The sequence below is a fragment of the Calonectris borealis genome, chromosome 3 (assembly GCF_964195595.1).
Source record: "Calonectris borealis chromosome 3, bCalBor7.hap1.2, whole genome shotgun sequence".
Taxonomy (NCBI): Eukaryota; Metazoa; Chordata; class Aves; order Procellariiformes; family Procellariidae; genus Calonectris; species Calonectris borealis.
In genome coordinates this window covers 105,217,216-105,243,143 of record NC_134314.1, presented here as the reverse complement: position 1 = coordinate 105,243,143, position 25,928 = coordinate 105,217,216, and the positions used below count along the sequence as shown (strand labels likewise).

General features: G+C 38.3%; 1 protein-coding gene across 9 annotated transcripts in view; it reads left to right on the top strand.

Annotated features, from left to right (window-relative positions):
• The window catches only part of ESRRG (estrogen related receptor gamma), a 389,483-nt gene that overhangs the window by 338,591 nt on the left and 24,964 nt on the right, over window positions 1–25,928 (top strand). For all 9 annotated transcript variants that reach the window (XM_075147084.1, XM_075147090.1, XM_075147089.1 and 6 more), the window contains one exon: window positions 1,487–1,648. In XM_075147084.1, the coding sequence (XP_075003185.1) occupies window positions 1,487–1,648 (162 nt within the window). The remainder of the gene's footprint in view (window positions 1–1,486; window positions 1,649–25,928) is intronic.

The following is a 25,928-nucleotide window of genomic DNA, read 5'->3' as shown; positions in this document are numbered from 1 at the left end:
GGCTGGTAGGGAGCCTCTCTGACACTCCTGGGCAAGTCACATCCCCGTCAGCTTCCATTGAGCTTCCCCACAGGAGGACATGGTGGTCCATCCTGTGACTTACATGCAGAAGGGGAAAATGATACTGATTCTGTCAGCTTTCTCTGCAGTCAGAAAATACTTCACACCTTCTCACGGTGGAATCTCATTTATATCAAACCCCATGACTCTTTATCCTAAGGAAGGGAATGGATTAGTGTAAATTCACTGGAGGGTGATATTTGGGCTTTAAATTCTGGTGGTGCATTTGAGGTCACAAGATGTACCTACTATGAAAGGTAAAACATAAATATATTGGGAAGTATAGTAATGTATCCTGTATTAGGAGGCTTAATGAATTAGTCCTTTTCCCATTTTTCAGTTCTGCCTTCTCAGAGTAACAAATCAGGTTCCTGTATAGAGATATTGTGCCTCCACCTGGATATAATGCTCATTTTATGTTTATCCTACATATAGAATAGCAACACTGTATTGTAAATCTTCCAGGCTCTTCTACTCTTTTTTTTTTCCCCTCCACTTTTCCTTATAACTTAAATGATTATTCCAATAGATTTCACAATTCATCGGGATGAAAAAGTAAATACTACACATGAACGAAAATGCTATATAGATAAAAATAACCAGTGTGTGAATATGATAAAGTATCATTCTTTGCACAAAACCAGTTTTCTGTGGTAGGATCTGCATCTATTGATATTTTCCTTAGTTTTACACTCTTTATTCTCATTGATTTTAATAGCTATTCCTGATTGGCTCTTTTGTACTTAAAGAAGCTAATTTTATACATGATTCTAAATTCGTACGTTTCAGTGAAAAGCAAATATATGACAACACCCTGCTTTTCTCACAGCATAGGCCCCAAGGAGTACAGATTCATTCTTAACATTTTAACAGGCAGGATACCCATAATATAAGATATATGGGATAATGAGCACTGAGAAAGCCCTGAGACTGTTTCTGTTCAACAGTTTAACAGTGACATCTAAAACAAAGAATGGTAGTTGGAATCGCTGACAGAAGTTAACAGATTTCAGTGACTGACTAATTGCTTGTGGGATTTACTCCCTCAAAAAACACACCTGCCTTTGGGGAGGATTGCAGGTAATTAGAGGAAGGCAAAACTTTTCTATTTGCACAGTCCAAAATACATTATAAGGCATGAATATTTTTCTACAAAGTTTGTATTCCAATATTAGGAGGTGATCATTTCTACATTCCATAAAATTTACTTTCTTAAGAACATACAAGTCTAGCTTGATAAACATTGTTAATGGATCAGATTTGTTTGTGCTGCAGGCGCTTGTAGAAGCCAGTGAAGTTACAATAAGGTTTAATTAAGTCCAGTATCTTAAGACAAATTCTTGTGCACTTTGAAATAGGAGGCATCTGTTTGAGAAGTAGAATGATGCTACTGCTGATCTTGTGCTGTTCTGGACCATTTTTACAGATAACAAGATTGTCTCCCATTTGCTGGTGGCTGAACCAGAGAAGATCTACGCTATGCCTGACCCTACTGTTCCAGACAGTGACATCAAAGCGCTTACCACTCTTTGTGACTTGGCAGACAGAGAACTGGTGGTGATCATTGGATGGGCTAAGCATATTCCAGGTACATACAGTATTTATTGCAAATAGGTGACATGCAGAAATCATCGCATGTGTTATTCTGTTCTGGTAAAAAATATGATTTGTTCTCTCACTATAATGCATAAAGTTTTGTTAAGACTCCAGATTATTCACATAGGACATAGGTTAGATGATAATATATCTTACCTTGGGAATAGTGTTAGTGTTGCTATGAGTGTTACTATGTTAGTAAGTTTTACCTGCTGCTCAGTGAATGAATTTTTTTCACGTATTACTTTTATTAAGATAAACTTGCCTTGCTATCCAGAGCATTAGCCTGGTATGAAGGGTAGTGCAAGTGCTCTCCTCTGTACTCATCTGATTTAGTGGTAGTTGAATGTAAGTCTGGTTCCTCTATTCCGTAAAGGCAACACTATCTTATATTGACCACAGGAGGTGCAAAAATTCAGTTATATTTTGGCATGGCACAGAGGAATTGTTCTCTTCATGGAATGAACTAGTGCGAGAACTGAATCGTACCAGCAGCCCAGTAGAAAGAACTGAATTGTACCAGAAGGTCTCTTCTTACAGCTTAGTAGTTCCTTGGTCTGTATGAAGTGGACTGAGGTCTACCTTGTGTAAATGCGTTGATATTATAACAGCTGACTGACAGTCTTGTTAGCAAGAAAAGTGGGGGTCATCAAAAGCAGTTTCTCAGAAGATTAGCAATTTCTTCGGTCAACATTTCAGGTATATTTTATTTCCCCCCCCCATTGCTGAGGTATTTGTGCTTGCACTGTGGGCTAGCAGACAAGCTTATAGAGAGTCGCCAGGGTTCTCAGTCTGTCGCCTTTCAGAAATGGTAAAGTCTCACAAAAAAGATTGCCTTTTTTTCTTGTTTCTTAAGGTATTTTTCTAGTCCAGCAGATGAGTGAGCATGTTGGTGTGTTTTCATCAGCTCGTTAGTTTTCTAATTTTGATAGTGGAGCTTTGTTGAATGTAAGAATGGATAACCTTTAATTCCTCTGAATAATATATCATCCTGATTTTAGGTGTGATTTTCGGATACCTTAATAATAGAACAAATAATCCAGTCAGTTGTTTGTTTATCAAAGTTAAATATATTTTATTTCTAGTATCAAAAGAAATCACAAAGAAATGGAAATAGTCTTCCCGGTTTTTTTCCCATGTGCTAACCAGCACAAGGTCTCAGTTCTTCTTGTAGGTGCTTCTGGGTCACCCTTGATAAATAAAAACACTAACAAAGAATAATAATAAAATACTTTGTACATTTATGGAACATTATTTTACTTTAGATGAGCGACAACAACCTACAGACTCTAAAATAGTCAGTATGCAACACAGTTGAAATTTAGTCATTCTCTGTGCCACAAATGGTGTATAAACAAGCTTTTGTATCACAAGCAATGTTTTTCTGGTACAGTTAACTTATTTCTGTCTCCTTAAACTAGTTTGTCTTTATGCTTTGAATGCTACAGTAATTTCTTTAATCAAATTGATGGAAGTCCTTTTCCCAGCCCACACTGAAACCAATTTATTGGTCATGATACGCCAGCTATGTTGCTAACAGTCGTAACGAACTGTCAGGCAATATTGCAGTGAAGCTAATTTGAAGTCATTAGGTGTGCAGCGTTCAGGCAACAATTTGTTACAGTGGTTAGGAACACAGCTGACATTTCTGAATGGCTTTGTTCAGAGCAGTTCTAGATGAGCCCAAGCAAATTGTAAACTAATTTAAACATCACTCTATATTATACTAGCTACTTTGTCTTACACTGGTTGCTAATAAAGCACCCCAAATTAAGTCAAAATGAGTTAAATAAGTGAGTTTGAGTTTCATCTTTGGAAGATACCTAGATCACCTTAACCAAAATAGAGTAGCTCTCAAAGAAGTCAGCATGCTCCATAGTAGTTGCAGGGGAATGTTCGTCAGTTTGATTTGTGAATATGTTGTGTAGCTTTGATTTGGCTGGAGGGGCAGGAAGAGCAGAGGGATGAGACTGAGCAGCCTTTAAAATGATGGCTTTGGTTAGTGTGGAAAAGGCATTGGATGCTGTAAACTGGCCTTGAAAATTTGCAGTCTGTGATCTGAACCAGTTGAGGAAAATTTCTGCCATGAGGCAGTCTTTTATTACAAGGTAAACTCAAAAACACACCTGCTGTGGTAAAGTCACACTAGCTAAGTTTACTCACCTGCCTCTGTTTAGGAATGAGAAGAAGAAAAAAAAAATAAAGACAATCTTTTTATAAGCCTTCTGGTAACAGAGGGCAGTGATAAAATCTCTGCTTGTTGTCTGGCATTGGATCACAAAAATCAAAATGCAGAAGGGCTTGACACGCTAAAGGGCAAATGTGATGAGCTTTTGTAGCTTGGTTTTGAATGATGGAGTACTGCTGAAGTTGGACTGCTTACACTCAGGTAATGTCTGGCACAAAACAACTTGTAGAAGAGCCTGGATTGGTGCTAGTTGATTGTTTTGTGAGCTAACAAATGTTACTGTAGGCAGAAACAACAGAATTGGAAAACGGATGAGTTAGAAAAAGAGTGCAAATTGCATGAAAGTTTGCTGTAGCTTAGCGGACTAAGTAAATCCTTGGTGTAAATCTCTTGGAATCGATTAATTATACCAGTAGTGAATTTGTGCCTAGCACAGCAAAGCAGCAATCAGCAAATCTTTCTTTACTATAGTGATTTCTTAAGGTTCAGTATAATTAAAGGCCCTTATATATCAGGTGCTTAATAACTAATAAAGATCTCGACTGTAAAGCATTGTAATTCAAAGTAAAACTTGTCTTTGTGGAAGAAACCAAAATAATATTTTTGCTATTCTAACAGAAAGTCTTTTAATGAGATTATCTATAAAAAGGTAACAATGCAATATGCATTCTGTCCTGGCCAACTGCTTCCCATTGCAGTCATGGACTAAAAAATATTTTTAAATTATACAAAGTTCAAATGCTTTCTTAAAATCATTAGTATTTTTGTGCTATTGGAAACATTTCAATAGTTGCTTTTATTGAATGAAAAGTCTATGCCATCTACAAAAGGAAATATTGAAAGAAAAATATATATGGAAAGCCTTTATCAGTAAATAGAATTAGTCTCCTTGCATTTATAAATCAAATAAATGGAAAGTGTGTTGTTATGAAACATGACCATGTCTTATCTGAAGACGAAAAAGATCACAATGGCATTAGGAAATGCTTGACTTTAGTTAGAGGAGCGTAAGGGCACAAGAACAGATGATGGTGCCCTAATAGCCCTTTTTAAGAATGACAGGGCCCCGCCATTAGCATCCTTTTATATCCTTGGAAATTGCTCATGCCTCGCTTTTCTGGTTCCTATCTGCCTGACTCTTTTTTATTTCTCTTTCAATTTCATCCGCGCTCGGATAAGCGCATGCTAACACAATATGATTGAGCTGTAAAATGGAACGCTGTCGCCTCTAATCTCTTTTATGTAGATATGGAGGTACTTCCACACTCCACTTCATTCTCTCTCCATTGTTGGCCTTTTTAGAATGTGTTGCCGAGTAATGGAGGCTCAGTCAAATATTAGAGCTAGGTTTCACAGGGTGTGATAAGAAGATTATCAGCCCAGCAGTCAGATCTATTGTTGTTCTTTTGTCAGATTAAAATATTCCGATGTACTGTAACTTCGTTAGTAAAATACTGAAGGTGCTTAGGGAGAGGCTGATGCTGCTTCGTCTCCTGCCTGATGAGACAAAACCCCTATTAACTGACATAAATAAATTGTAAATAAATTTATGAAGCCTCTGCAAGACTATTTTATTTTACGTTATTTTATTTTATTTTATTTTATTATTTTATTTATCTTTTAAATAAGAGAGCCATGCTTAATTCAGTATTTGCTGGTGGTTGAGTTTCCTACCCTTTGCGTTGTATTTTGGGGAGGTTCCATTTTACATTGGTTGCATTGTATTAATTAAACTCTTTTCCAGTATGGGTGGAATTCTGCTGATACCTAGTCACAATATCAGAGTCGTTCAGGCACTATTTCTGTAATGTAACTATCCCATTGACATTCAGCAAAAGTGTGTAATGTTCTTTCATATTAAGTGGAGGCAGGAAACATTAAGCTCTTAAAAAAGTGCATAACAGGAAGCTAAAGACAAAATGTTCTCTAAAAAATTTGCATGCATGAAAAAACATCAACCAGACCATAGAAATCAACTTTTTGCACTTAAAATGAAAAATTTGTTTGGAAACAGTAAATCAGACTAATACATCAAAAATAACTAGTTACATTATTTTGTAAAATAAGCCTGCTTGTCTTCAACTATGTTCCTCTTTTGCTAGCAGTAACAGTGTTCAACAAAGGGAATATTTAGAAATTGATACTGCCACTGGTGCTAGTATTAAAAAAAAGGAGGGCATGATTTTGATGGAGCAAATCCAAGGATGTTTTGAATATTTTGGTGTTAATGTTTTATGAAACATTATTGTTCCGACATACTCTTTGTGGAGAACAATATTTAAGCTTTCCTTTCCAAAGCAGGTCTCAGGGGTATAGTTTAACATTCTAATACTGAACAAGAACATGATTTGCTGCAGAGTCGTCATTTTTAAAATGCCCTTTTCTCATCATCTGTTTCAGAAATACCACCCCATGTAGGTAAAAGTACAGAGAAAAAGTTGACCATAATCACCCTTGGAAAGCTAACGTTCAAGAAAGCATGAGAGCGTGCATATATGGTACATCTATGCAGATATGAATTGGGTATATATGTACCTGTTGTCATGCACATAGTTGTTTATATATCTACATCTTAGTGGACATACAGCATGTGTTTAAATGACAGGGAAGAAATTCTGAATGTTGCTTCATGGTAGTATTCACGTCGGTAGGACTTTGAAGATAAACTGAAATCGTATGTTGGAACTACCTGGTGTATATAATCACATACGTTTTAGCTATAGCCAGCATCCTGTTTATGCCCAAATCCTTTTCTGGATTGTTATTGGGGCAGCTAATGCAGAATCTCAGCTCTACAAGGGGAATAGATGTCTTCTGTCTGTACCACGCTGCTTGCTGCTGTAAAATCTGTTGTTTCTGCTAAGGTTGAGGCCTTCTCTAGTCTCTTGTGCTGCTAGCTGAATTCAGGACATTTCAGACAACGTGAGGGCTCCTGCAGCTATCTTAGAGCCCCCTATCACAGGGTACCTGTCTGCACAGACAGGTGGACACGTAAATGTGGTGGTTACTGCTCATGTAACATGGAACCGAGTATGAGCTCTTTCGTGCTGACTAAGACGTTTGTAGCGATAATAACTTGAGCCTCCTGGGGAATCAGGACATCCTGCCCTCTATCAATGTGCTATCTTGGACACATTGCAAGTTCTCTTTGCCTTCTGTTTATCAAAAGCTCGCTATCTGCTCTTCTTTTAACTCCTTCTACAAACATGCAGTAATTGTGGAAGTCAGACATGCTCTTCCTATGATGGAAATGTTCTTGAACTTGCAACTTATATGACATACATGATCTGAGGCAGACCATCCCCTGGGCCTTACAGGTAGAGATTCCAGCCAAAAGGTTTCTGAAACACCACTGACTTCCTTGACCTCTGTCACTAAATTGTACAATGTGGGAAATCAGCAATTGACTGTCGGTTTTATTTTTGAGCATTAGCATGGATGGACCGCCTGACACTGCCAGTGTGTAGATCATGTTGATTCAAGCTACTCTGAGCAGAATGGAAAAGCAGCGTGCCTAAAATGCCAGCAGTTCATCTACCCCACTGCTTGCATCAATATTTTTAACATCATTTGAAGTACTAGGAATGGTGGCACTTTTTATTTTTTCTCATTTTTTGAAAATAGTATCACAGAGAAGGTGTAAGTGTTTTTGCAAGGCAGGGAAGAGGTGGGATTTCCAGGAAAATGTATGAATAAACATGTGCTAAGAGCATTTTCAAAACAAAACAGGTATCTGCAGTGTGGTAACAGGTAGTTACAGGAAGGCCCGTTTGTTTATTTTAAGATTATTTCATATAATATGATATACCTGAGATATGATGGCAGACTATTCTTGATGGATCTGTTACTGAAGTCAGTGGCAAAATTTTAGCTGATTTCAGTACAAAAGAGTAGACTCTGTGTGCAACTACAGATGTACACACTCTTAGTGTGTCTGCTAATCAGAAAAGACTGGTTCCAGTTCAGAACTGAGACAGACAGCAATGAAGGGTTGAGGAGGTTTCTGTACCACTAGACATAGATGTCCTGGAGTAAAAAAAGCACTTCAGTTTCCAGGATAGTCATTTCTGGCATTTTTTACTAGCACTAAATTAACTGGGGGAAAAAAAGAATAATAATAAAAAAAAATAATAATCCCAGGCATATAAACATCTCATCACCTGCAAATTATACATGAATATAAAATAAATGTACAGTAAGACTCTTACAAAAGCATCTGGAACTCTTGCTTTGACTTTTTAAAGTTTTGACTTTAAAATCCCTATGTATTTGTTGAAAAAGCTTGTTTAAGAATAATCATCACCAAAAGCAAAACAAAACCAAAAAATGGAATTAACAGGTAACAAAAGAACTGGGCTCAATTCATATGTTTTACTTTTTGGAAAAAAAAAAAATCCTTCATTAAAATCCTCTTCTCTCAAGATCAGAATTAAACAGTGACTTTATGCCTCTATTAAGTTCACCTTTTATTCATATACAAGTACTCGCCTCTTCCTTCCAAGTGACTGTCTCCTTTTTTTTTTTTTTAAAAAAACAGTCCTCTCCCTCCACCCATATCCCCAACATACACACTGCACTGTCTAGCTGTTGCACTTTTTTTTTTTTTCCCCAGTGTCCCCCTTTATCTGCCTCAACCAATCTCCAAATGAATGCATGTCTATCATGGCCTTAGCTTTGACACTCTGGATATATTGATTAATAGTTGCCCTAAGCTCCTTTTAGCAAATCAAATTTTCACTTTTAGCAAGGATTTCGCCTCTGATTTATTCAGCAAAGTGAAATGCACTAAATTGACTTTGACATTCAGGGAAAATGGCTGAAAAACAAAGAGGGGAGGAAAGAGATATAAATTGTGTGGCAGCTGGAGACTTCAAGCATAAAAGAGGCAGTTTTCTATAGAATATCACTGGTTAATTTGGAAATGCGTTTAAACAGGAGTGGAAATTATTTTCTTAAAATCAGATGTTTTTTATACTGAGGATTTGGGATATAATAAGGTTTACTTAGCAAAATGCAATATATTCAACCCAAATTCATCACTTGCTAATCATGCTGCAAGTGTGGGATCCACTTTTGTTGCCACTAATAATTATTATGTTAAACGAGAGACAAAGAGGTTTCTGAGTAGTTTTATAATGAGGTGCTAAATTGGTAAATATCTTCCTACCATTGCATTATGTTGTTCACTCCTGTGGCCCTTTAAAAATAAGAAATGATTAATAAAAAGAGAGCAAATCAACAGTAATGAATGCCAGTGCTTTTCATTTTCTTTCTGTAAACAAAAATGGCTATTATTTGATTCTTAAATGCAAGAGTATAAAAAGATGTAGCAGCCATTCCCTATTATTCTTCTAGCAAAATCAAGAGTGTTGTGTTACCCTGGATGACTTGTGGCCTGACTTACACAGCCTGCGTCCTTACTTGCGAACATTTTATCACTGAAGTACCATGAGGCCGAAAATACACCATTGCATATTTAAAGGTGTTCAAAGGTGATGCTGAATAGAATAAAGGAGAGAAAAAAATGAAAAAAATATTAATCCATTCCCTTAACACATCTGGGGATTTTTTTGGCGGAGGGCACAGCGTAAGAAGATGCAAAGTGAAAACATAGGAAATGGTTTGGTCTTATTCAGCAATCAGGCATTACAACAAGAATTAGTAGAAGAAAATACGTATGGTAGTTTGCCCAGTCAGTCTATAGAGACAGACCAAGAGCCCTCGGTAGGATCAGTTGTCATGGGTGTGCAAGTCAAATGTGCTATGCCAGCCTCTGTTGTTGAAGGATCTGGCCTCGAAGGGATAAACCCACACCAGCAGTCAGTATATCAGTGGGAGCTGAGCGTTTTCTTTGTTCCCTGTGTGTACTCGCCACCGCAAAGTCTCCACAGCAATGTGCAGAATTGAGCTTTAAGCAAGTATTTCCACTTAGAGGACAACAATACTCACCTTTGTACCCACTTCTTGTGTGACAAACGGGTTTACTAGATTAGGTCTGTGTAAATTGCAGACGACTCAGTAACAGTTTCCCTTCTTCTGAGCCAACAAGGAATTAATCTTATTACCAGAGAGTAGGAAGTCTAAATGTATCTTAACCTTTTTAATTTTACTGTAGTCTCCATGCTCTTTTTTTTGTAAGCAAGCTGAATCTGAGACTTCAGCAATAGTGGCCTTTTGCAAGTGGGACGGCAGCTGGACTGCCATACAGGAGATAGCTGGGCACATTAGATTTTTGGGCATGTTACCTCTTTAGAGTCATTCCACCTCCACTCCCCATAATTTAGTTTAACTGCCAACCATATTAAAAGACTGCCGGTTAGGAGCATACTGTATGAAACAAATTAAACTTCCAAAATAATCTTTGAGGGGGCATCCTTTCCCTAACTGTGCAATTGATACCTCAAGGATGGCCAACTTCTTCCAAGTAACGCGTGGCCACAAGGCAGGAAGATGCCTTGCTCCGAAACACAGTAAGAAAGTTGGAACAAATCTTGATGTTATGCCTTAGGTGAGGAATTTGCAGAAGAGGCAAATGCTGCAGAATCGAGCCTATCGTTTATGTTGACTATCACTTCGGTATTTACGGGACTCCTTTCCTCTAGAAAAGAGTTTAAAGAACATCCAAACAAAGAGATTATTTTTGTCAGTTTTAAAATTCCTGAAGGCTTTGTTGGAAATAAGATCATGAATGTTACGTGTCATTTAAATTGGCCTGTGAAAGGATCATAGCACATGCTAGGAATGCAGAAGTAAAATTAGAGCAACATAGCCTTCTTATGGTAACCATTCAGTCCATTTTAAACTAAACAGGTGACTTACTCATCTAAGTTAGCCTCCAACAAAAATATAGTTACTTTGTTGTGGGTGGGGAAGAACAGAGCAGCTTTTCAGTCATGTGTGTTGATACTGTAAACCCAGGGTGGCAGGAGGGAGGGGGGAAAAGAGCTGATTGCTCAGGCTGGATTTAGAGCAGACAGGTCTCCACCTGTATGACGGGTCAGCGGCACAGGATGGTCTAGTTTCCTAAAGTCAGCCGAGACCAGTTAAATACTATAATTCTAAGGATGCCTCTACTTTCTCTCTGGATGAGTTCGGCTTCACACCTGCTTAACCTACATTAGAATAGGATTAATTATCTGAATTGCAAGGCCCCCTTAGCCAGTCAGCACGTTTCTGGCAGAGCACATGGTGACCTGGGCCTGGTTATATATAGTATAGGGATAGCAGGGGAGCACCTGGGTTGTAATGGCAAGGCTCGATCCAGTCTGATAACAGAATCAGCAATTTTTAAAAATGAGTCTGCAGTAATCGCCTTCTGCATCAGCTGGATCATACAAGAGCTTTATGAACTCATGTCTTCTCTGCTAGTAAGCTTTTTTATTGTGCAATGCTCAATGTGCAATGCTCAATGTGCAATGCACATACGTTTATATACACATACACACATTTATATACACATATGTGTATGGAGAAAGATTCCCAAGAAACACAGGAGACACAGAATCGAAAGAATGCAGATACTGAATGCTCCTGTATTTAATTACTTAGATGGAACACTTACTTGGCTGTAACTTTTAAGTCATTTTCCATGTTACGTTAATTTGTTGTCCCCAACTTTAATACTATATAGCAGGCAGGAATATTTGGGTAATTTTCCATGCAAGAAAAAAACACAGAACCTTCCTTTTATTTGAAAACATGTTCTGTAAAGAGAAAGTTCTCTGACAGTATGTTGGTCTGCCCAAGGGATTTTCCACCCCAAACTCCTGAGGCACGTATTATAGACAAGTGGAAATTTCACAGTATAGCTCTGAACCTTCTCCCCAAAATGTTTTCATCTGCCATGTTGTGCACCATCAGTTTCAATCAGCTGCATTAACAGTTGAGGTGAAATCAAATATTGAAATGAGATGCAACTGCAGACACAGAAGGCTCCAAGTTCAATGTAAATGGCACTTGAAAAGTAGGGTCAGCTAACTTACCAGGTCCTAACATGTTACGCATGAGAACACTATGGCAAAGGGTTGTGATGAGGGTGGAGAAGAGACGAGGCAAAACTGCAGTTCGCGTGCATCTAGCTGTTGGAGAGATCAGGGTGAACAGTTTAGCATGCAATGGCTGCTGCTCATATGTTCATTCAAAGAAGAAGCTGCACTTACTGGCGTAAATATATCATGACATTAGCAGGCTGCAGGGTGTATTTCTAGCCAGAGATTTTCTTATAACTATGCTATAGCATTGTGCTTGCTTTAATGAACAGGCAAGCATTAGATTCCAAACTTCCTACGATTCAAGCTATATCCGGTAGCATATGGAAGTTACCATGACCCTTGTGTCATTCATTAATTAACTGCAATTGCAGTGCGAAGAATTCTGAGTCCTTCCCCCTATTGGTCTCTTGTAGGAAGCCATCTACTCTGTGATCCATTCTTCACTTTTTACTACTTTGAAGTTTCCCAGAGATAAAGTTAACTGTTGTGTAGATTCAGGAGCGGGTTGCTTAGTGTCAGTGAATCTTCAGCTACAGATTTAACATGCAATATTCATTGTGAATTCCCGATGATCTTCATTCAGTGAAATTGGTAGGAGTCTGTTTTGAAGAATTTCTTTGCATTTCGAGTTACTGAACATTTTCCAGACACCATTAATGACTTGTGCTGAACACTTTCCCTAATATATTCAACACAGATTCGGAGTTCACAGTGATGGCAGGATTGCACCTAGCACTTCAACGATGATGAGTAACTTACTGTGTAGTATAATCCTCATATGTGAACCACACCATGGTTTCTGTAATCAAAAGGCCACTGGGAAACAGGGTGCTTCAGAAAGGCACTAGGCGAGGAATGCAGGTGGAGTTGGGGACGAGCAGTGCACATGCTGTGCAGGGTAATTCCAGCACTGTCATAAACCTACAGAGGACAATGTCTGACAAGAGGCTTAGATGGGCATTTCAGGAGATAAGTCAAGAGAAGAGGGTGTTGACAGTCAATATTTGCATACTCATAACCGTAATCAGCCAACATCAATGAAAAACATACAATCTTTCAGAGAACCTGCTTGGAGGAAAAAAATACACCTAAAAAGAGCTTATGACAGGGGGAGGTAGGGACAGAGGCTGCCATGGGTCTCCCGAGTTCCAGTGCTACAGCCAACACAGGTGAACTAGAATTTGCCATCGATAGCTACACGGACAAGTGTACTGTCTCCGTGGTAGAAAGTGGTAGCTATTTATATACTGAATGGCAACACTAAACAAGTTAGGAGAAGCAGTGAAGTGTGTCCTATCCAATTAAAAATGCAGTGAGAATTTTAGGTAGGCAAAATGTAATTATTTAATTGGAATTTGACCGGGATGCTTTTCCACTGTTAAAATAAGTATAAATTACATGAGCTGTAAAACTTTAAATTATGAAAATATTTTGAGGTCTTTGAGCATGGTAATTGGAGCTATATATTCAACTTTGTTTTTAACCTGACACTTCGTAATAGCTGTTCCCTAAAGCAAGTTGGTTTTTTTTTTTTCACATTATCGAATATCCCTTAGTGAAGCAAATTAGCAATCAGTCTGGAAAATATTTAAGTAGTACAATCACATTATTTACACAGACACTTCCATTGTGCAGAGTTCTCTGTGTTCCCAAATATTTGTAGGATCACTTCTTCAGCTGTCAACATTCACACTCGAACCTCCCTCTTTAGTAAAGCTCTATGTGAAAATCCATTTAGGCCAATAGAAGGACTTGCCTTGATTTCACTGTGCTTTGGATCAGTCCCTAAATATGCAGGTCACAGTCAGAAACCTGTGTGGACCTCAGAGCTTTATTATTTGCCTTCTGCTTGACCTACCACTTTTTTTTAAATGGGGAGGCGGACTTGGTGCAATTCCTTGCTTTTTTTTTATTATTATTAACAAGGAAGAGAATCCTACTATGGAGAATTAGGGTCATTTACTGTAAGCAGAATAAGAGTCTGCTCTTATCTAGAACCGTATTTCAGCCCTTATGGAAACATTAGCATTCTGGCCAGAATGATAGAATGTTTATTGTGAAATATATTATTTAAGTGTTTATGTTATCAATATGGTGCAGATAAAAATCTACAGAAAGCATGCATTTAGTATTTGGGAGGATTTTAAAACACCATTCAGCATGCCTCTGGGAATAGGTTCTCTGATGCTGTGGCTACAGACAGTGATTGCAATTGCTTGAATCATATTGTCCAAAATACACTCCCCAATTAACTTCCCATCAGGTTGAGGAATTCCAGGTATTTATTTTGTAACTTCTGTACTGCTGAGGAGTGTTTTCCTGGGGTTCCCTAAATTAAAACCACTTTTCTTTTCTTACAAAGTTTTTTTCCCCTCACTCAGTAACGGCTTTTTTATCATTGAGTTTTGTTCTTTGGCTTTTTGCTCACTGCTTTTTAAGGATTGAAGGCACAGTAAGCTCTATCCTGGTACTCCCATGGATGTATTTGTACAGTGTTGAGGTACAGGCTCCATGTTACATCCATACTTGGCTCGTTATCCTCTTATCAAGCTCTTTGCATCCCTTTGTTTATTTGAGGAGACAGGAAGACTATGTGAAGGCTGCTTAGTCAGGGATATCAGCGTTGTTGGCAGGGGAGTGATTGCCAGTTGAAAAACAAGGCATTATTGCTCATTTTTTCCCTCTTATTAGTTTGATTACATTTGCAAATCAAATCAATCCATCAGACATGATCAGGCCTCGTCCGCATTTTAAGGAATAGTAATCTCCGTCTAATAAGATGCAAATGTGTCACATCGGTAAGTAACCAATAAATCATCGTCTTGTCTTTGGCAATCATTAAATATCAGAACCAACAGTCAATTTTTAGTATTTTCAATTTGCGATATGCCGCTGGAATATAAAGATAGATGGACGTAATTACACAAACCAAACACTATTTCAGTTCATTCCAGACAGCAAATTTAGTGGAAGGTATAACTGGCTTGTCATCACACTACATTATTCCTGGCGGTTCATGCAAAGTTCACAGACAAGCTTCAAATGGACATTGCTTTTTTTACTTCCCTTAACAACATTCCCACTACCACCACCAAACTTCAATAAATGACTTGAAATGCTGTAGGACATCACTTCCATCAGTGCACAAAAAGGCACAGAAAGAGAAACATTACCCCTTCTCCCAGTGTAGGCACCTTGTGCATGTAAATCCAGAAGTTTCCTAATACTTGCTACTTTCTTCCTCTCTCTTTCTCTTCTTTTCTTTTTAGACATTTTAATCTGAAACTTCAGCTTTTCCACTGACACAGAATATGTTTTTCACAATTTTTGCAAGTTAGCTCACATTTTGTAATTTCGGAAATAGTGAAGACAGACAGCGAGAATGATTGGCACACCAGTTTACCTCTCTCTCCTCCTCCCATCCCCATCTTTTTAAAGGAGTGGAAATTCAAATTGTTTTTCTTTATCCTTTTCTTAAAATTTGATTTGGGATTTGGGAAAATTGATTGCCTTGTGTGCATCCCAGGGATTAATTGATATGTCTATTGTCTGATTTGCAATGTCTTGCTTTCCATTAATGACTCTATTTGTATATAACAATCTACATGCTTTTCAAGAGAGAAGAAGATGTAAGCTTATATCCTGGCAGCACTAGTGGCAAAAGAAACCCAAATCTTGTCTTAAACAGCATAGCTTTTACCCGGATATTTTAGACTGTTTTAATAGTATAGGGTACAGACCCTAAAAGTACAGACCTGCAGGCCGACCGCTAATTTCAACAAGAGTTTGGGCCTGTTGGAAATTATATTATTGGGCCTCCTTACAGTGCTGAGTGACATGAGAGAGAGAGAGTGCAAAATACTGTCTCTCTGCTACGACACAAGTGGCTACGCAGAAATAAGAAAAGAGGATTTTGTAGGCTTGTGCTGACTTATGTAGGTTTCCAGCGCACCAAAGCCAGACAATGGGCTTACTGTATTTGACCTTAGGAAACGTCTTGCCATGAGCTGCGTGCCCTGGGTGGACCTGCTGTTGCAGCATCCTGTCCGTTACGTTTGTTTTGGCTAACCCACTTCAAGAAGCTGAACCTCAAGTGCTTTGGATGACTTTTGGAGAGATCCTTCAGCCTCCTCCATGAGAAAATAATTTTCACAGTAGCAGTTTGATTTGATTTGGTAAATTAATTAAACGGAAATTAGGGAAGAAGCTTGCTTGTGAGCACGCCTACTTGCTTTGGGTTCCCCATCGTGTTGAGCTCCTGTTAAGGAGCAAAGGGTGGGGAGGGTGATTTTGCAAACATGAACATGTAAACTCCTGGATGGTCACTGCATGTTATTCATTCTTGGCATCAAAACTCTTGTTCTTTGGCGAGGGAAAATTGCAAAGAAATGCTTGTGAGCTGCGCACAGTGTTGATTGCACATGCCAGAGATTCAGACAACTTAAAATGTACCATCAGTTAACAAATATTTCTTCTTGCTATTTTGAAACAAAAGATGTTATTACCTGTTTTTACCGATTTTTATTCTCAAACTGGTATAAATCTGTAGCAGCTTCATGAAAACAAAAGGTTTATTCCAGATTTAAAATGAAGAAACAAAGCAACTTTAACTCTGTTTTCTTCACAAAGTTTGAGCTTCCTGGCACTTTTTTCCAAAGATCTCCTTACATTAACATATTCCTGGATGTTTCATACCTCAGTTGCTAGATTAATGCTGCCTAGATCTCTTGCAAAAATCTCCCCTGTTTCTGTAATCTCCAGAGACTTCGGTGAGCAAAAGCTGCACACAGAGGCCATGTGCCTAAGAAGCTCAGCACCAGAACCTCCTGTTCTGTCTAACCAATTTACATACTACCATGGTATGTTTAATTTGCTTTTTCATCAAATCAATAATGGGTCTAATTGAAAAAATTGGCAGAACTACATACAACCTAACTACCAATGTCAGTGTTTTCAGGAAATCAGAGATGTGGCACAGCTATGCAAGTGACACCTGTGTTAGTGATGCACCTCTGTTAGGGATGTGTACAGAAACAAACATTACTCAGGTGCAGCATCTGTACCAATTGATCACTATGCTATCAGAATTAATCACCTGGTATTCAGCTCAGAGAATAAAATTTACATCTTAATGTATGACACTTATTCCAGCACATACATGCACTACTAGAAGTGGTACTATTCACTCCTGTTTGCAAGTGTGTATCTATCTTCGTAGGCAAAGCCTAGCAATTCTTCTTCTTAGCAAAATCCCAAACGCTTGGGATGGCTGCTTCTGTTAAGTTACATCCTTTCAAAGACGAACTCATACAGGACTGGGTAATAAAATAGATTTTGTCCCTGGAGTTACACGTCTCAAATCCTGCCCTCACTTTCACAAGAAAAAGGGATTTTTGAGGATCTTTAGTGCTCTGTAGCAAGTTGCTCATATGAAAATAAATAAATAAACAAGTAAATTTTGGCACTGTACAAGATTGGTAGGCCTTCACCAAGATGGTCCAGCAGTGTTGCAGGTGCATTGGCTAGCAGTGTGGAGAAGCTTGTGTGAGAACTACACAAAACTGTGGCACGTGCTCTCAGTTCCTCACTAAGATGAGTGCTCAGTTAGTGCTGCTGCTGCGAATGGAGCCGTGCTTTATGCAGAGTCTGGTCGATGTCCGTGGGGCTGGCAGAAAGATTCAGGCCAGGTGCACCAACCGCAAGATGAGAATTATAAAGTATTAATTTTAAAAGAAAGAAATGTGGATTTCAACTTTATGTTCTGTATAATTGCAGAGCTAGCGGGATTTTAAAATATGGCAAAGCCTTAGTCATTAGCATAGCGTAATCACCTTTGCTGTTTAAAAACAAAACAATACCAATAGAAAAGATATTGTACATTGACACATGGAAATTTAATGCTTTTCAGAGAAATTTTGTAGGGATTTTTTATTATGTGGCTAATTACATATATACGTGTAATGGTGCTAGCAGAGCCATTACAGTCCATTGGGTAAATAATACGCATTTTAAAAACCATTTATAAATATGTATTTATTTGATGGACCAGAACGGTTTTTTGAAGTCATTCTCATCCACTGAGTAAATAATATATGGATTGCTTTTAAAAATAAATATGTATTTCTCCAATAGACATTCCAGGCAATTGGGTAAATAATATGCATTTTTCAAATATTAAAAAATACATACAAATGTATAGAAATCTGCCTAAATATGTATCTTCCTGAGAGATCAAAATGACTCAAAAGGTGTCAGGCATAGCTTTGAAATTTCTGTTTTGAATTGTCAGTCTGTGTCACAACCTAGAGTTAATTAAATGTATTTTATGCATTTTCATACATACAGTGTAATATCAATGTCTGTTTACAGTTTTATAACACTAGTGCACTTGACCCTCTTACTCAGTGTTATAAAGTCAGCACTATGCGGTTAAGATCCTAGTTTTACTTTGCGTTCATCTCAATACAATGCAAAACGCATTCGTTCTGTGGGCATAGTCCTGCATCCATAGAAATACATGGAAAAAAAACTGGTCACCTTAGTAGAAGCCATCTCAAACTCTGTTGTACTGCTCGATTTAAACTTCCTCTTTATGTTCTGGTCTTTTTCTGACGATTGGCTAGTGGGCAAAATATGAGAAAACATGAAACTGTTCAATTATGTGGGCTTGATTCAGAGCCTATTGATGTGAGCAGGATTCTTACCACTGGCCTCAGAGGACTTTAGTTCAAGCCAGACATAAAGATCTGCCACAATCCATAGAGACAGCCCAACACTAGAAGCTAAAGGCTAAGTCCCTTTCTTGACTCTGACACTGACTTACCATATGTATGACCTTGGGCAAATCATTTAACATCCTTATGTTGAAACCGTGATTTATACCTCCAATTTTGGGAGTCCTTTGAGAGCTATAGATTTAAAACATTAAATATGATTCACAGCATACTAGGATTGAAAAATGTGAGCACAATGCATCACTGGTTTATTTCTTTTATATACTGTGGGCTAGAGCTTATCCATCCTTTTCTAACATTTTAGCCAGTTTGTCCCTTCATCCATTTCATATACTTTTCAAGAATGTTGAATATACTTGGTAGACCTTTTTTTGTGAAAATATTCGTTGTTGTTTTCAAACATCAAATGAATAAAATAGCACAGCAGCCCTGTGAATTAATATATATATACACGTAGCTTGCACAGGAAGACTGCGAGACAAAGGGGAATTAAGTGACTCCAACAGAATCACAGAGAATGTCAGTGGTAGATTTGGGAGACTAAATTGTCTTTCTCGTATTCTTCCCGTATACATGTACCTCACGCTTCATCTATGCCTCTGACATCATCTATGATACGCTCCTGAAAACTGATGATTTGAGTAAGTTAGTTAGCTGTTTGACAAGGGTGTATTTGGCAAGTGCCAACTATAAATTACATGTGCCCTGTGCAGTCAGGATAGCTAAGTGGGATCTGTTGTCAATCTAATTGTTACTTCGATACTGAAGGAATGAAAATATAAATACATAGTGAGAATGTTTCAACTGGAGCTCTATTGCAAAGCCAATCACAGCAGCAGTGAATTATTACAAACGAGCTTTTGGAGCCATGTCTCATGGCTATTCTTGCACAAACATCACTGAGTCGGTGCTGATCTGGCCTTGATACCCAACATTGCCTGAGAGCCCAGCAAACATGATGTTTTGACAGAACACGTGAGGAAGTTCTCACCTTCTTCCTTCTCGTACCACTGATAAGAGTAGACAGAGTACATAAGGAAGGCCACAGTGAGTGGCTGGTCACCATAAAGAAGGATCAGCAAGAAACAGGCATTTGAAAGCAAATAATGGGACAAGAAGAAAGCTGAAGAAACAAAAAATTATCTAGCAGTATTAGCACATTAAAATTATGTTTCAGACCTCTCTAATGACACATCCACACAAAGCACAACCAAACACAATTTCTGTGTAATTTCTAAAACTATTGACAAATGTGTCCGAATACCAGATGGTAGAGCCCAACACTTTGTGGTTGCAAGAATGTAGAACATAGGGTGAGGAATATAAGACAAAGCCCAACTCTCATGTCATAATCAAAGTACAGCTTTCCAGAGCACCGAGAGCTGCGTAGTGAAAAAAAGGTGTAGGTAAATTAGTGTGCACCAATTAAGGACAGGGCATCGCTGGTGACGCTTTAAATTGACGTACTGGTGCCCAAAAGGAATAAGAGGGACTGACAGGAGAAGAATGTAAAAAAAGGACAGGCTGAAAGCAATGGTGAGCGAAACGTGGTTACGTGAAGTAGCTCTGAGCATACCTAACACTTCTTTTGTAAAGCATATAAGTAACTGAGATACTATTGACTGCCTGCCTGGTCATTATCAGTCAGCAGTTTGCTAAGACATAGCAGTGGGAGTAGCTCGTCATGTTGAACATGAAGGAAGAGAAAGAAGGTGGTGATATTAAAGATCAGCTAGGGAAGGGTGTCTGTGCATTAAAAGACGGGAGACTTGAAATAAAATATGAAGGTGCTGAGGGATAAGATGGCACAATTGTAAAAGAAAGAGTTTGTATCTTAGTCACTCTGTGGCCATATTGAATATGACTGTTAAATTCTCTGTATAAAAGAGATAGGAGCATTCATACATTTTGTTGCAAATTGATATGATCTTTTTTGTCAGTGATCTGAATAAGATTGTACTATAGTTTTTAATTTAGCAGATTAAGAAGCACAATTAAAATATCATGAAAAAGATCATAATCTAAACCTCTGGGTTTTTTTTTTTTGCTTTTCCCTGCCAAGTTGATAACAAGAGCCAGTGTATGTAACAATTACCTCCACTACTGTAAATTTACTCTAGTTTGTGGGCTGAAGTGTTAATAAATACCTTGCAGTATTCCAGAGGGAGAAGCTTTCCATCTAATTAATAAAACTGGGAAGAATACCCAGGACACTGAACCATATCTTTCTTATTAGTGTTGGCTTCTACAAAGGAGAATCCCTGAATCTCAACACATTAGTAAATGTCATACTCCTGGGTTGCACAGAGACCTCTTGAAAAACTGCTGATTTGCTGTTGAAAAAAATCACCATAGACTTTAGAAACAATTCAGCTGGGGAATACCAAGTGTAGAAAATCAGTGTAAAGCATGGCATGCATTATAGCAGCTACAAATTTGTGCCACATATGGTGAATCTTAAAAGAGAAAACATACAATTATAGCCCTATTTCCCTTCCATTTTTGGTCTGTACTTACGCTACTATCTTTCTCTATGTCCGGGTATGGTCTTTAGAGACATATCGGACAGGTTAGGTTTTTTAGAGACTTAGCAAAACCTCTCCTTTACGTGTTCTCTGAAACAGGTTTCTTAAAAAACTTTATACTGATACATAAGCTGCATGTAACTGTTTATTAAATGAAAAAAAAAAGAAGGATCACTTGACGAAGGGAAATGTTTTAAGCCCAATACTGAAATGAAAGTCTTTCACAAAACATGTAATGCTGATTCCCTTTTCCTTTGCAGTAATCCATATTTGGCAAAAATAAGCTTGGTCTCACGATGTCTGAGCCAGTTCTGTTTCAAGGCAGTTTGCAATAAACCACAAATAACAGCCTAACTTTCTGATCAGCACATAATTCTTTGCTGTACTTTATTAAAATCATAGCGGTAATCTTACATTGTGAAATACTGATATGCATTCTCTGGCAGACTGGACATTTACCAAAGTGAGTAAGAATTCATGCAGTTCTTTTGTAGAATAAAAATGGTAGGGTGGTGTACATGTATTTTCTCACATTATTATTATTATTTTTATTAGACTGATATAGCAAGCTGGTATTACTGCCTCTGATAGAAATAGAAATAACATCTTTGCATTTACTTCTTACTTGAAGTTTTTGCTCTGAAAAATGCTCCTGCTGAGTATGTTTGTATCTGCTTTTCATCCTACTGATATGAGTGATTGGGAGGATAAAAAGAGGTAAAGCTACAGTGTTTATCCATGAGGTTGATGCTAATTTGGCTAAATATGAGTCAACTGGATGGGAAGCGGAGGAGGTAAAAGATCTGCCAGTTTTTTTGTCTACATCCAGTCTTCCCAATTTGCATAGTCCATGCTTCAGCTAAGGTCTTCACTGAATTCTGGTAACTTATTAGAGCATACGAAGGCAATTTAAAATGCTGTCCAGGAATCAGAGTCTAGCGGTGTCTGTATAGTCTAGTGTTTTAGGTGTTCTAATGTACTGTATATGCTTAATCATTTCGATTTGGGTTTGGGTTCTTTTTTTCCCCCGTTAAGAATGTTTATGATGCTTCCACATACACTGCAAGGAATAGATCAATTCACACCATGTACAGTGAATACCCGCCATACGTGCAGTTTCAATACAGCATGTTAACAGCAGATACTGGTCCTTAAAAGATCATATATCAAGCACCCTCAGCATTATGCTGGAAGAACCTGAATCACACATTCCCTTGCCTGTCGTCAGTTACAGCTTTGTTGACCAGTGACCCTTTGTGATTCTGTTCCCTGTTTCAGGAGATACTTCTCTGATCTGACCTGCGTGATGACAGTATTATTTTGTCCTTCAGCAAAACAGTTTTTTATATTAAAAAAAAAAAACATCTTTGATAAGCAAAGAATACAAGTTAATGAGCAAGTGATCCTTATTGATTTCAGTAGCTTTTAGAATACCTGAGTTTGCTTGGTACAAATGCATGCGTACACAGGCCTATGCAAACACACACTTATACCTGGCTGCTTTTGTGTATATGATAAACCATGGCTCTTCCATATCCATTATTTTCATCTTTCTACAGTAGCAGCTCCAGAGTGAGAGCTCAGTTGCTGTGATTTTGAAATTCTTTGCCTGGGGCACATCTCTCTAAGCTCTTCTGTTCTGAACTCTAATTGTAGGAGTAGGCTCCAAACACCTCAAAGAAAGGCAGCCCAAATTCTGAGGCTTCAGTTTTTAGGAAACTAGGAACTGAACGCTAGGTCTTCAGCAGGGAGCAGCCTCAGGGAAAGAGACGTGGACCCCGTAGTAGGCAAAAGCCTCAGGAAAACTTTTTTTAATTCCTTATGATTAGAGATTAGACTAAATAAGGAAGAAAAACATCCTTGTCCTTTTAATTTGGATTTGGGGTATTATACCTGGAGCTATTCTGGCTGTCCATATAAGCATCAGCTCCCTCTCTAAGTTCGTGGCTTCAGTGACATCCTTTGGCAAGTAGTTCCCCAGTCCAGCTACTCTGTGAATGAAGAGTTTCCCCCCTTCCTTTCATTTTCCTGCATTTCACTGTAATGGTGTTTGGTCTGTGTAATGAGACAAGGAGAATAAAAGCTTTAGACCTATTTTTTATACCATTAATTTATATATACTTTTGCTACATTCTCTCATACATCACTATTTTGAGGAAAACAATTCTTGCTTTCTGAGTCTCTTTTCATAAGAGCTTTCCCAAGTATGTTTTTCTGCTTTACTTTCTCTGAACCTCCTCTAAATCTGTCATACTTTCTGTGGAAAGGGCTGAGCCATTCTGTCATTAATATTGGAAATCAGATAGTACTCTTGATATTTTCCTTTTAACTTTTCTTGTCTTCTGAGGTGTGTTTAGCCTCAGCCATGAGCATGACATCAGCTTCACAACTAATCTTGGGCTACTGGAAGGGGTACTAATAGATGCAGTTTTCAAGCTAATGTTCTGACACTCTTCCCTGGACTTTTTCAGACTTGGCCAGGATGCTGCAGCTCTCCATCTCTTTTTCTCACCTAGAGATCATTTAGCCTTGTCTCACTCTGGAGGGACTAACAATACATACTTGGAAGGCCTTCCGTCTTAAATTAAAGAGGGCATTGATGGAGGTCACCTCCGTAAAGTACATTCTGGTGATGCAGGTACCGAGATGATATCTGGTCCCTTTATCTTTGTTCCTTTATCTTGCACTGAATTTTGAGAAGTATTTTCCTTTTCAAACTGAAAATAAAATAATGTAGGACAATGTTGCATGAAATTGCATCTCCGGTGCTGCCTCCAGTGAAAGCCTATCATCTAACTTCACCTCTGTGTATCTGCTCAGGATAATGCATTTAGAAATCAGGGATGTTTTGCTTTTTTCAGGTCTCGGAAGCAAATGACCTGGATTCCCTTTTAAGAATATGATTTGCAAACTTGTTGACTAGGATTCTTCATTTGAAGGATGAGTTGATTTGTCCATATAAATTCCCATTGTCAAATTTAATAGGTGGATAAAGTGACCCCTTGCCTTCCATAGAAAACTGCTTAGTCCTTAAAAAATATGTTATTTGGGGGGGGGAGTATGAGAGGTTTTTACATCTTTAAGAAACTGAACAAATTCCAAACTGAGTAAGAGAGACAGAGAGAGAAGGTTGCCTTTCTGCAAGCCGCCAGCTTTCCCAAGTGTCTCATCCTCTCCCCTCTGTCATCCTGAGGCAATGTGCCTGCATTTGTGTGTAGATTTATAGTTTATCTTTATCTATGGCTTCATCTGTAGGTAGCTATTATAGCCGCCTTGCCTGGATATTGTTTGGGCCTGATAGATCTGTCTGTAGTTCATCAAAGGGGAGCTGAGTGGCTAAAAGCCATTGGGTCCAGCTGAGGATGAAATACGAGCCATCAGCCTTGGTAATGGCTGTAAAATTTCATAATTACACGGCCTTTATTACATTGCATAATGATCCTGAAGCAGTATGGAACAATTAATTAAGATTTTCAACCGTGGCTCTTTCAGAAATTAAAAGGTGCTAGTGGCTGAGAAATGGGGAAGTGTCTTGTCCTAAAAGCATTAGGGATGCTTAAGAAGTACTTCCTGGGTACTTAAAAAAAAAAAAAAAGGAAAGAAAAAGAAGTGAAGGAAAAAGACACGAAAAAGAAGATCAACTAGTTAAGCAACTAATGTCAGAGTAACGTTTTTGTACTTTACTGCTAATTCTTAATGTCAAAGCTGGTTCTAAAACTCCTGCAATAGTCACTGCCATAAAGCTGTTCCTCTTCTGTTCTGTAAAAATTTTCATGCCTTTTTTCCCCCGTGTTCTGTTCTAGCCATTTGTCACATTTATAGAAGTTGAGCTCTGCACATTATTAAATAAATGCGTGCCATGACTTAGGAGGGTCACTTAGCTGCATACTGGGGTGTACTGACCAAGGATTTTCTCTTACGCACTTTCTTGTGTCTGAGGCCATTGAGATTCTTTGAAGATCTCTGCAGTTTGACAGACATCCCCAAGGAAGACTTTTTTTTTTTACTGTTTTGATATTTTCCTTCCTTCCTTTTCTTCTTTGTAAATGCAGCATGTCAGATGTAATATAATATTTTCCATGAGATTGACCTCAGACCTGATCAGAAGTAATTAGATTCTTAAGGTGCTGCAAAGGTGTCTCGCGGGTTTCTGATGTACGTACTAAAAGAAAAAGTGTTTATGTATGTGTAAGGAATACGCAAGGAGAAACAGGAGGCCTGAACCCCTGCATGTACACATTACCTGTTGTGATCAGTCTCTGAGTGTAATTCTGAAGGCCAGCAAATTGTGATCCAGGTGGGGTGTGGAGTACTCACTGTGCCAATGGTAGTAACACTGATGAAAAGACAGCAAAAATAACCCTGGTGTTCTCCACGCACCAGCATAACTTCCAGGTCTTATGGGAAGGAATCTCCTTTTCACTACGTGCCTTTTTTGTCCCCTCAAACTATTTTGATTCATACAAACTCTCGATATAACTCTTAGATAGGATGAGCATTGAGTATTATTGTTTTTAAATTGACCGGTCATCATGTAAGATCCTATCGTTCTAAATATTTTATGAGAAGCTAAGGTTTCCCCGAGGCACCTCTGATGAGAAACTTTCGGCAGAAAATTTAGAAAGGATTATGCGTTTCAAGGAGGAGCCGGCTGCTTGAAGTAAATTCTCTTGTTGAGTCATTTATTCCCTTAATAGGAATTTTCTGATCTGCTGTCATTCTTGTTCACACACTGGGTGTCACTGCCTCTAAAACACTTGTCATTCTTTAATGGAAACAAAATAGTCATTGCAGTCAGAGCCGCAATGTCATTCCACTACCCCTTGCTGCGTCG